The sequence below is a fragment of the Megalops cyprinoides genome, chromosome 10 (genome assembly GCF_013368585.1).
Source record: "Megalops cyprinoides isolate fMegCyp1 chromosome 10, fMegCyp1.pri, whole genome shotgun sequence".
In the NCBI taxonomy this organism is placed as follows: Eukaryota; Metazoa; Chordata; class Actinopteri; order Elopiformes; family Megalopidae; genus Megalops; species Megalops cyprinoides.
In genome coordinates, this window is record NC_050592.1 from 7,171,753 (window position 1) to 7,184,443 (window position 12,691).

The 12,691-nt window shown below is 39.8% G+C and overlaps 2 protein-coding genes and 1 long non-coding RNA gene across 3 annotated transcripts; all 3 read right to left on the minus strand.

The window, feature by feature from the left end:
* Positions 1–559: 559 nt before the first annotated feature.
* Positions 560–1,785, minus strand: LOC118783994 (B-cell receptor CD22-like; the record flags this gene model as incomplete). Its single annotated transcript, XM_036537959.1, has 5 exons — positions 1,619–1,785; positions 1,252–1,521; positions 1,066–1,162; positions 869–920; positions 560–604 (listed from the first exon to the last, which is right to left on the minus strand). Coding segments are annotated over exons 1-5 (594 nt in total), but the record flags the coding sequence as incomplete, so codon positions are not given.
* Positions 1,786–1,936: 151 nt separating this feature from the next.
* On the minus strand, positions 1,937–3,258 carry LOC118784387 (sialic acid-binding Ig-like lectin 14). Its single transcript, XM_036538618.1, has 3 exons — positions 3,196–3,258; positions 2,051–2,428; positions 1,937–1,947 (listed from the first exon to the last, which is right to left on the minus strand). The coding sequence occupies exons 1-3, from the start codon at positions 3,248–3,250 to the stop codon at positions 1,937–1,939; spliced, it is 444 nt and encodes a 147-aa protein (XP_036394511.1). The 5' UTR covers positions 3,251–3,258.
* Positions 3,259–9,178: 5,920 nt separating this feature from the next.
* On the minus strand, positions 9,179–9,736 carry LOC118784002. The gene is made up of 3 exons (XR_005005215.1): positions 9,608–9,736; positions 9,453–9,498; positions 9,179–9,252 (listed from the first exon to the last, which is right to left on the minus strand). It is a non-coding gene; the product is annotated as an uncharacterized LOC118784002 (long non-coding RNA).
* Between the last annotated feature and the right edge of the window lie 2,955 nt (positions 9,737–12,691).

A 12,691-nucleotide genomic window follows, 5' to 3' on the forward strand; every position in this document is an offset into this window, starting at 1 on the left:
TTGAAGCAGTCAGAAATGAGCACCATCATGACTCACATTGCTTAATCTACATATTTTGCTGGGTAAAAACGCCATACCCTTGGCCTATTGCACTGCTTTCTGTCAGGGATAATAATAAAAAATAAAGGACGTATGGCCTTCATTTTACTGAATTTTGCACCCTGAGAGCATGAGCAAAATACACTGCCTTCCGGACTCCGATGCCATGATCACCACTCCACCGTAGCTCTGCCCTCACTCTCACGCCTTCCTCCATGGATACCTGCTTGAAGGTCCTCTGTGGTCTAAGCCCTCACTGTGCTGTAGATGATGGCGACATCTTCTGGACGTTCTTGTCGGAGAGATGACCTGCCGAGACACCCGGATGGCCGTCATTATAGCCAGCAGCCCATCAGTTACATCTTAATTACATTAGTTTGTGCAAACACTGCCTCTGCACTTGCATTTGATTGTGGAATGCTTCGCACCTCTTTGATCTTTGCCTTTTGAAGTTAACAGCGGCATAACTGATCTCCTCCTCCTGGGATGAGAAGTTCTGCTCGCAGTGCTCTGTGTAAGGGAGGTCGAACTCTGCAGTGCTGGCATAAATGTTGTCCATAGCAGCCTTTGCATGGAAGATAAAGACATACAATTGAAAGATATAGAATATATCTTGAAAGATATGCATATATATGCATATGTGATGTGTATGTGTGTGTATTCATACAAAGGCATACTTATTTCTCAGTAAAGTGATGAAGAATTACTTGCATTGCAGAGGTTGAAAAGAAAATCTTTTGACATTTTAGCTCCTAATGTTTATAGGTAATGGGGCCAGGATATTCTGCTCACAGTACGTGCGAAATCGCAATATAACCCCTGATCTCACCTTAGGTCCCACACCTCTACATCCCTCTTCTCTGTGGGCTCCTGCTTTCCTTCTTTAGGGGAAAGAGAAACACAACATCAGTGTAACAGTGGACATGAGGCTAATTTGGTCTTGCACTGAATCTGTGTGGACCAAACACACCACTTGATTATTATGGCAGGGAGCAATGAAAGAAAAATGTTTCTAGTTTGTCTCACCTCACGGCAAAAATGATGATGATCAAAATAAGAGCCAGGGCAGCCAGTACAGTTCCTACTACAATAATGACGGGCGGTCCGTAGTACTTGGCCTTGGCTGGAAATAAATAAATAACATGAAGCACTTGCAGAATATTTCATCTGTGGCGATGAACTGTTAATCAGACTCATTAAATATGCACATACCTGCTACATTTAAAGTCACAACAGTAGAGTTTTCGGCTCCATGCGTATTGAGAACCTTACAGTGGTACTGTCCGCTGTCCTCAGATGTGATGTTAGTGATAGAATAACTCTGCCCTGACCCTCTCTCTGAGGTTACAGATCTGTTATTCTTAAACCAGGTGTATGTCTGCACCGGTGGGTTGGCATTGCTGCTGCAGGTCAGAGTCACTGAACTGCCCTCCAATATTTCACCATAGGGACTGGCTGACACTGACGTGTTCCTTGGGGGATCTGAAGAAGAAGGAAAAAAAAAAAAACTAACATTACTTTGAAAACATTTTTCACTTTTGCTGCAATGTTGTTGAATGGAAAAGAAAGATTTACTCACATTGAACATCTAAAATGACCTGAGGAGATGAGGTGTTTATGTTGTCTTTGAGAGCACAGGAGTAGTTTCCAGAGTGAAGGTACGACACATTATTGAACTGAAGAGCGGCATTTGTCCCTGGGAGGGGCATGCTGTTTTTATACCATGTGATTTCTGGTTGGGTAAGAGAGCAGCTCTTTGTCTTACAGTTTAGACTCACAAAATGTCCTTCTCTTAGCTCATTTCCTTTTGATGAGGTCATCAGCACTTGTAATTCTAGTGAAAGAATTGAATTTGGAAGAATAAATGACTTTTAATCACCTTTTCTGAAGAAATATTTTACTGACTATCTGTCACAATGCAATAATTCACCCCATTTCTGGCAATGTGTGAAACTGTAAATACATTTGGGAAATAAATCAATATGTCTAGTGAAAAGAAAGGAAATCTTACCAGAGACCTGTAGATCCACTCCAGGTTGACCAGTCCATATTTGCTCAGGTTTATTGGTTTCAAACCTGAATTTGTAATTCCCTGAGTCCTTGTCTCTGATGTCTTTAATCTTTAAAGTGCAGTTCTTCTTTTCTTTCACCAAGCACTCTGCTCTGTCTTTAAACTCAGGACTGATATTTGTATTATTACTACGACAGACATATTTGGTGTCTATACAGTTTTCGTGCTTATGACACCACATCATCGTCTGCGCTTTCAGAGTGTTGCCATAATATTTGTCAGGATGATTATATGAACAGGGGATGATCACAGTGGATCTTCTCACTGCACAGATAGGTTTCTCTGGATACCATACTGCCCATTCGCCACCAAGGACACCTGGAATACATTTATGGAGACGTGCACAGACTCATACACTTGCAAATGCTGTTGCGTACAAGTCAGAGGGAAAAGGCAAGTGCCTTTCAACATGGATCATGATCCTGCATTTCCCAAAATTAAAAATACTGAGTTACGGTTGTAAGGAGGATTTAATGCAAATGCTGCAAGTTAACTGAAGACAATTGGAGATGTATAGTGTTCACCTATATTATGAACCTAATGAAATATGGTCTTGCAAATATTTTCTGCAAGGTTTTGAGAAATTTGGCTTATTTCACAGAAGTCCACAGCCATTCATCAGTTTTATCATCATAACATGTTGAAACCAATTATTGTTAGCCATTAGTGGTAAAACAACGAAGGGGCTGGTTGGCACGCAACTGCACATGATGTTTGACAAGATGAGCCTGGAAGATGAAAATGATGAATTTCGCTTGGTCAGAGGCTGCCAGTACCGAATGGACTCACAACCATTTGCACTTGCAGCAGAAGTGGAGCAACAGACAGATCACACTCGGAGGTTACTCTGTTGTGGAGAGAGCTTTGCGGTGATGGATACAGAGAATGCAAAGCAAGAGACTGGAGAATTTGGAAAGCTAGGTCTAGTTATTATTAACTGGTTTGGAAAGCTAGGTCTAGTTATTATGAACTGTAACTGCAATGTTATCACAACAATATTGCCATAAGCTGATACTTGTAAATTAATTTGTGTGCTAAAACAGGAACATATTGTAAATGTGTGGCAGTATGACCACAGCTCTTACCAGGCAGGATTACCAGAGTCAGACCCCAGAAGTGCAGTGTGTCCCTGGCCTCCATTTCTGCTATTCCTCAGTAAAGAGTCAGATCCTCCTTGTCACTCTCTGACCCCTGCAGACACTCAGCACTCTCTGAAAGTCACTCCACAGAAGAGCCGTGTCCAGCTGTGTAACTTGCAGGACAATGACGCTGTCTTACAGGAGGAGAGAACAGAGTGACGTAGGGAGACCAGGAAATGTGAGGGGGGAAGTTGAGATGACAGTTCACTTTAGGTTCTAAGTTCTTCTTTTCTCTGGGTTGATTTTAGGAAGTGTTTGAAAGTAACTGTCAGGCCCCACATGTTGAAGATGTGGATGTGATATGATCTGACCAACAGTAAGTGACATTAAACAGAAATGCTCCTTCTCGCTATCGAGCGCCACTTTCTCCGCAGCAGTGCAGCAAATTGCAAAACATTCAGGAGAAATAGCAGACAGCATATAAAACGAGAACATACAGAATATCCAATTATTTGTTATTATTGTAAGTAGTATTATCAGAGTTGCTTGTTGTGATATTTTAACCATAGCAGCTCCTTCTCAGGCTTGGCCACCCTGGTGATGGAATGAGCTAACAGCAAAGATAAGGATAGGGAAAGGGATAGGAGAGTTGCTCTACTCTTTCCTGCTCCTTCTGTCTTCACCTAGATACATCCTATTCAGATTTGCCCTGATGAGTCAACTGAGCAGAAGTCCTGAGGCACATTTGTCTGGTATCCTTGCTAATATTATGAATTTCTTGTATCTGTATATGATGTAGCTGTGATTAACCCCCCCCCCCCCCCCACACACACACACACACACAAAGGGGAGAAATTTTTGTTTGTCACAACACATAATGTGGCTCTAGCTGCCTCTCATCCCAGCAGAAATATGAACCCCATGACACATTTTCTATGCATATTCCCCTTTATGAAATCCTCGTTGGACTCGTTGGCTCCTTTCACCATGACAACTTGTGACCTTGTTCAGTAGCGCTGAGGAGAGAAGAAAACCATCTTCCGAGGTACTGCCTGCAAACAATGTTTTGTTTCTCCACAACACCAAGTCCCCCAGTGTGCTACAGTGAATTGGGCACTCATCAGAGGGTAGGTGCTGCTCAGCTGACTTTATCTGAACAACTTGCATGCACCTGACAAGCTGTAGGGTGCCTGTGAGCATTGTGACAAGGAAGCCCTGGCAGACCTACCTTGCCGTATCCCCACTGGCACAAAACCAGCCTCTGCCACTGTGGTCCTTGCTGGTAAACGACACATCTAGTTTCTAAATTGAGCTGTAGTGCTCGGCCTGCACTCAAGTCGAGCATCTAGTTGACTGACCCACTTTGGACTCCATGACACATTTTTAAATGCTTTGCACTGCATAGCATTGTTGTCATTTAGCAGATGCTCTTATATACAGAGGCTTGAAAAGTGCATCTAATAACGTGGCATGATGAGTTGCCCAAACAGGGCATCACAAATTGCATATGACTAAGCATCAGTGCGAAACGCAGTGCTGAAATTGCAAGTGTTTGCCTAGATTAGCATGTAAGTGCAACAAAAATATATGCAATGTAAGGAAAATACCATTCCCAATACAATACTAACACATGCACTGAAGCAAACCTCCCCATGTATAATTACATACATCCCTGAAGTACACATCCTCATGTATAATTACACATAAAGGGAACAAAAGTTCACATTTGGAGAGTAGGAATGAGGTATATCCTGAAGAGGAAGGTTTTTAGTCTGCAATGACAGTTGATTTCAGTGTCTTTGCTCCTTTGACCACAACGGGAAGCTTGTTCTACCACACAGTGGCCAAAGCAGACAGAGGAGGTGACCAGAGTGCAAGCTTACGGGGGGGTAGGGTGGGGGGAGGGGTAGGGTGCTGCTATTTTTCACACTGGGAGCCGCCCAGCACACCACAGTGAGCTAAGCACCATTTCAAGGAAGGGGACTTCACTGACTTTGTTGAGCATAGTTTGAACATAGAAAAGGACCACAAATAAGCATTTTATATAGATTTTAGTAAAAAGGACCAAGCACGCAGAAAAACTGGATAGATGTACAGGCCTGACATGGCAGTACAAATGAATGATAGTTACAGCAGTAACACTGATCTTTGTGATCTCCTGACACAGCTGACAATGGCAAACAATTTTTTTGGGAGACCAGATTTTTAAATTTTATTACAAGAGATAGGTTATTGTAAAATGCAAAATAGAAAAATAAACTAAATGCACTGAGGAGCCTCAATTGAAAACATATGTGTAAAAACACAACAAAGAAAACTATAACTTCCTATAATCTCCTTTTCTCCCACATCCAACCCAAACTCCCCCTCCTGACCCCGAATGACCCCAAGGGAAACCACAGCCAACAGAACATGCATCACAGCGATTATGTTAGCTCACCAACATTACTACTTCATATCATAATAAATGGCAGGCAGTCTTAAAGAGCTCAGCACCGTACATCATTCCCTTTGAGGTCATGTACATATTATGCAAACATGCAACGTCAATGAAAACCTTACATACACAGAAGGTATCATAAGCGTATTTGATTTCATAATGTGAATTCATTTCAGACTGAACTTCCACAGCATCCCAAACTCCATTCAGTTCTCTCTCTCTGTAGATTTTCTCCTTTGTATATTTTCATATATTGAGGACTGAGTCGTGCTCTGAAGGACAGTTTCTGTGCAGCTGGCTGCATCTCTCACACTCTGAAGGAGGCAAAACAAGAAACACAGAACACTATTAAGCATCAAAACAACTCAGAGCCACATAGTAATCGTTTTTAAACTTCAAGCAACATGACTAAATAACAAGTTCATGGGTATTTCTTCACCTGATTTTCAGATGTATCCTTATCTTTTGCCATTAATTGCATATTCCAAGGTTAATATGGTTCTTTCAGGATTGAAAAATGGAGAGCAGAGACAGCAGATGGAGTTAGACATATAGTAAATATATACACTGCTAGTCCAACCGTATAACCAGCACAGTGATCATGGTTAGAGATTATGGAGATTTACCATTAGTGTGTCATATTCGGGGGACCTGTTCTTTGTGTCAAGAGCAGTGTACAAGTCATTGTGGGGGTCAGAGTGGGCACCCTGTGGAGAGAGGGGGTTAAACTATGTTGGTTGTTGTTTGTGGTTAAATATTATACATTTACATTTACATTTACATCTATTCATTTGGCAGACGCCTTTATCCAAAGCCACTTACAAGTTAGGTACCCTGAGAAACACTCACAGGGTTAAAAGAGTTACTGTATATGTGTTTATAAAGTAAAAAGAGATCAAAATTGAAGACTGTCAAAAATGTCAAAAAAGAAGACTGGTAAGCACAATATGTTAAGTAACAAATGTTATCAGGTGATAGTGTGTATCACTGGTTAGACCATTGTGTTACCTGTAATCTATTTGCTCTCTCGGTCACCTCTCTTGGTCCTTTATTCCTAAAGAGAAACACAGAGCAAGTATGTGTATTCCCTGTAATCAAAGTACATAAAGACATCATTTTGCATTTTCGATGAAAGGGTTATAGCCTGAATACAGTTGATTGCCAAGGCATTAATACATATATTAATAACCAATTGGAAACTAATAGGTAAAAACCTGCCTCTTAATCTTAATGATAACGGCAGGTGAGACAGGATTATAAGAGTTATACAAGTTATCATAAGAAGCTAATTTGGTCTTGCACTGAATCTGTGTGGACTACACAGACCAATGGGAGCAATGAAAGACAAATGTTTCTAGTTTGTCTCACCTCACAGCAAAAATGACGATGATCAAAATAAGAGCCAGGACAGCCAGTACAGCTCCTACTACAATAATGACGGGCGGTCCGTAGTACTTGGCCTTGGCTGGAAATAAATAAGCTGTATGGCGCTGAGCTCTTTAAGACTGCCTTCCATTCATTATGATATGAAGTGATAATCCTGCTGAGCTAAGATGGTTGTTGTGATGGGTGGGGGTGGAGGGTGGAGGTGGTTGTGGGAGAGAAGGAGGGTGTTATATTTTTCATTGTGTTTTTTGTGTTTTCAACTAATGCTCCTCAATATATCTATTTCATTTTTCTACTTTACATTTTACAATAACCTATCTCTTGTAATAAAAAAAGAATCTGGTCGAATAAAAAAAAGGATCAGCTGTTCCATGAGATCACAGACATCAGTGTTGCTGCTGTAGCTACCATCCGTGTGTGCAGCCATGTCAAGGTACTCAGATCTCTTCATGTCTATGCAGACTTATTCTCAGAATTAAGACACATGATTTTGTTATGTAATTTCTATATGGTCCATAATATTTAATTGTACAAGCACTTATACTGTATTTAATTTAAATAGAGCCCTCAGATCCGTTTGCAAAAATAAGTTGATAAAGAGGAATCTTTGTGAAAGCATGCGTACAGTATGCAGTGAGGCCCCCTGGATCTGGAGGCCCCCGGAGTGTTTGTTGAGGACAGATTGTGTGCATCTTGCTGAAATAAATTTGCCTCATATGTACTTTTGGAAAGTTTCATGTATAAAACTCTGTTCCAATGTCTCATGCAGGTTGTGATTTGCTCTGCATTGGTGCATTTGCTAAATCACTCAGTGTCAATCCAAATAAACATGAACGCATATCAACAGGACTTCATCATTGTGATCATTAAACTGCAGCCTAATGTTAATACGGGGCACAATTGCACTGTGCATGAGAAATAGAAAAACTCTTAAGAATGTAGCTGAAAAAACAGTAACCTGAGTAAAACTGAAATGAATTTATTGATTTTTTTGCTGTATTGAGGTTAATACTCCTCTATCAGATATTGTCTATTTCACAGTATGCACATCAGAATTCTGTGCATGTAGTATGACTATAATTGTGTAGCATTAATTCTACCTTGCTTGGTGAAATTGAATCACCTGAAGGCATGGAAAAATTAAATGTAACATTTAATGTTATACACTTTTTTTTCCCCAGTCCTGATGTCATAAATTCTCATAGCTGTTTTAACATTGCACAGCCTTTCCGAATGTAACAGTCTACACAACTTGTGTCCATTAACTGATGTTTATATCTTTTGCAGTATTGTAGATTATACATGTTATGTTTATTGTTGCTGATATGCAGCTCTATTATTGCAGGTGCTGATAGGCAGGTGTCTCCACCTGATAGGTGACCTAACCTGACCTACTGATAGGAGAATGTAAAGTACACAGCAGAGCTGAAGTTATTTGAACCTCTTCACTGTCCCCTAGTGGCAAAAAAGAGATGTACACAAATTAGTGACTTGGTACCTGTACAAGACAAGTTTAAAGCACATTACATGTAATTCACCAAATCATGCCAAAGTGGCCATGTATTATATTATATTATATATTATGCATACATACAATGTCCCTTGCCCAGGGGTAAAGCAACAGCGCCACAGCAGGGAATCGAAACAGCAACCTCTTATAACCACAATAACACATCACAGACAAAGAAAGAATCATAAGCAGGTTTGATTTAATGCTGTGGATTAAAATTAGCAAGAGAGAACTTCCACAGCACCCCAAGCCTCCATTCAGTTCTCTCTCTCTGTAGAGCCTCTCCTTTGCATATTTTCATATATTGAGATCTGAGTTGCGCTCTGAGAGATGGTTTCTGTGCAGCTGGCTGCGTCTCTTAAACTCTGAAAGAGGCAAAACAGGAAACACAAAACAGTGTTAAGCATAAAGACAGAGTTGTGTACTAAAAATCTCTACGCTTGACTATAAATAACAAGTAAATGAGTATTTCTCCAGCTGATGTTTTTGTTATCCTTGTCTTTTGCCAATAAGTGCAAGTTCCAAGGTTTTAATATGGCTCTTTCAGGCCTGAAATTTGAAGAGTAGGGACAGCAGACAGAGTCTAACACCCACACGGCCCGTAAATCACTGATAAGAATTGTGTGTAGAGATTATAGAGATTCACCATCAGTGTCTCGTATTCAGAAGTCCTGTTCTCCATGTCGAGGGCTGTGTACAAGTCATTGTGGGGGTCAGGGTGGGCATTCTGTGGAGAGAGAGAAAGACCCACCCTCTGTACTGGCTGTTGTCTGGAGTGAAATAGCATCCCCTAAGAAACACTCGCAGAATTACTGGAAATTGTGTAAAAATTGGTAAAATAGTGTAAAAATTGGAGACTGGGAAGCACAATACATTAATAAACAAATATTTTCAGGTGACATCTTGTATTATGAATCATTGTGTTACCTGTATTCTATTTGCCCACTTTGTCACTTCTTTTAGTAGTTTTCCCCTAAAGAGAGAAACAGAGTAGGGTTATGGCCTGAATCCAGTTGATTGCCAAGGCATTAATACATAAATTAATAAAATAACCAACTGGAAACTAATTGATAAAAACTCACCTGTTAACATAAATGATAATGACAAGCATGACCAACAGGACAGGTAGTACTATCCAAGTTATCATGAGAACTGTTGATGTATTTGATCTGGCTGAAAAAGGTAACAAACATCAGTCCATTTCAGAAATAATTTTCTGCTTTCCGATAGCATTCATTTGTTGGGAAGTTATGCAATCTCATATACCTGTTACAGTTAGAGCCACGATAATGGAATTCTCAGCTCCATACTTATTATGAACCTCATCATCCTCAGCATCCTCAGGCATGATGTTAAATACTCACATTTAACGTCCAGAGTAGTCTGTGGAGATGTGACATTACCACTGTCCCTGTAAGCACAGGAGTAGCTTCCTGACTGTTGGTGGGAAACAGGACTGAAGTGAAGGGTGGCATTTGAATCTGGGAGCAATTTGTTGTTTTTAAACCAGGCAAACTTTGACTGTGTGAGGGAGCAGCTGGCTGAACAGGTCAGAGTCACAGAGTTTCCTTCAGTCACTGCTCCATCTCCTCTGGATGGGGTTACCACAACCTTTAAATCTGGGGATAATGAAGTACATATAATGGTTGTTTTGTTTTAATGCTTAAAGAATAAATTGAGGCAGACCTGTTTTATTTTTTAGTTTAGGCAACACTTAAACACAACATATCAACATGCCTATGTCTGGAAAGGTTCATACTTTTAATGTTTGGCCTTCTGGACCCTGCACCTCTTTGTTACATGAGATGCCTGATTGGTTCTTCTCAGTCACACATGTCTCTGGACCAGCAGGGCAGAGAAAGGTAGAAAAGGATGTGCACTTTTTTTTTTTTTTTTCTTGTAGGCACATGTAATTGTTATCCTATTGTGGGTGTATAGGTAGGCTATGCTTTTATGCTGAACAATAAATATTTTTCATATATGATGTAATTGATAAAACCAAAAGAGGGTGACATTTTCCGTACCGAGAGGAAGTATCCTACACCACAAATCTGTCTAGAGGGCAGGCTAGCAATTGCAAAGCAATGCTGGTTTCTTGGTCATTTATGGAATCGGACTACTAGATTATTTATTAAATGTACTTGTACTGTGCAGATGATGATGTTGCTAGAAAACATGGCATATATATGTTTATTCACACTTGGAGCATTTATGAAAAGTTGCCTTTTTTCCTCCTCTTGCTAAGGCAATGTCTTAAACAGAATGATGTCACTGTTACTTTCTTCTCTGCTTATTCTTTCGTAGGGTTATGTTAGACAGTACAGCTCATCGTTCATGTTTAAATCTGGTATGGGCCATTGCTATTCAGATTCAAACAATGGGATGATGCAGATTTTTTTCAGTGTACTGCAGAACACTATTGTTAACAATATTATTAAATCAAACTAATGACTAAAATGAGTCCTCCAGCTTTGTTGTCTGCCCTTCCATGAATATATTTCAGAAAGAATTACTTTTCCCTTACACATCTCTTTGAGCATCGTGTTTTCTACAAAGAGGAAGTGATCTTGTTCAGAAGTAATTCTCCATTACTGTAAAACAGAGAAAGAAAGAGAAAACCAATCTTACCAGCAACCATGAGTTTCACCCCAGGGCCAAGAGGCTGTGTTGCAACAGGAAAATTGGTTTCAGGTTGGAATACGTATGTCCCAGAATCTGTGCTCGTAACATTTTTTATCATTAATGTGCAAATGTTAGTTGTGCAATTCAAACACTCTGCTCTGTCTTCATATTCTGGGTCAATATTTGTATTCTCACTGTTGTAAACATAAGGGCCAAATGAGCATGTATCTTTGTTGTAACACCACATCTTCCTTGCAGATTTAGGACAATGATATGAACAGGAGATGGTTACAGTAGATCCTTTCACTGTGCAGATGTTTCTCTGTGGATACCACACAGAGCATTGACTTAGGACACCTGGAAAACAACATATAAACTGTTTATATTGTGTTATTGATAATACTCAAGTTACACTGACAAACATTACAAAGCACTCAGGCATACAGAATGATGTAGAATGCTTAATGTAAAAGAATATGACTGTCCATGTTAAGGACATTCATTTACATTTACATTTACATTTACATTAACATTTACATTTATTCATTTAGCAGATGCTTTTACCCAAAATGACACACAGAAGTGCATTTAGTGGCCGAACAACAGGTACAAGGGCAAGATGCGTACAGGTCATACAACGCAGATAGTCAGTGTAGCGAGACAGGGCTAATCTGATCTAAGGATACATATATCAAATACAGTCACTGGGACAATGAATTGCTGCTATACCACTAGGCAAAATGTGCTACAAATACAACATAAGAGATAGTGCTACAAGTACGAGCCAAGAATCTAGATTTACAAGGTCAAATGGCAAGGGTGTCAGTCCAGGTCCACATTCACAATAACACAATACCAAATGAATATTCTGAAACAAAATATTAATCAGTGTCATCAGATCTCATGCACAGCAACAGAAAATAATAGCAAAACAGGTGGTATTTATAAGAAATAATTTTATTTATTCATTCAGTTTTTGGCCATGACCCTTACATTTCAAAGTTTTAATGGTACTATAGGGTGGATTTTACATACTCGCTTAGAAGAGCTCCTTTTCTTTAAAACTGAATGAATTAAACACTTACATGTGTAAAATATGAATATGTAAAATATGAATAAGTAATGTTATTGTAATAATCGTACACTGTTCTTATGATGCCTGTAAACAACAGTAGTTGTTACCAGGCATGATAAATGGGTGCAATATTTCCTAATTATATATACATTGGTACATTTTTGTAAATGACTGCTGTTCTTACCAGGCAGGATGACCAGTGTCAGACCCCAGAAGATCAGTTTGTCTGTGACCCCCATTTCTGCTGCTCCACTGCTGTTCCTCTGATCTCTAAGCTCCTCTGAGTGAGACCCTCTTTCCCAATCTCTGACAACACTCTCAGAAAACTGCTCAGAACAAACAGTCATGTTCAAATGTACAAGTCTCCAGGGTTGGTGAGGTCCAGTGTATCAGTCTGTGCACTAATAAGGTAACTGACTGAAAACAGAAAAAAACAGCTTGGTTTATTCAGAACATTTTGCAATGTTGT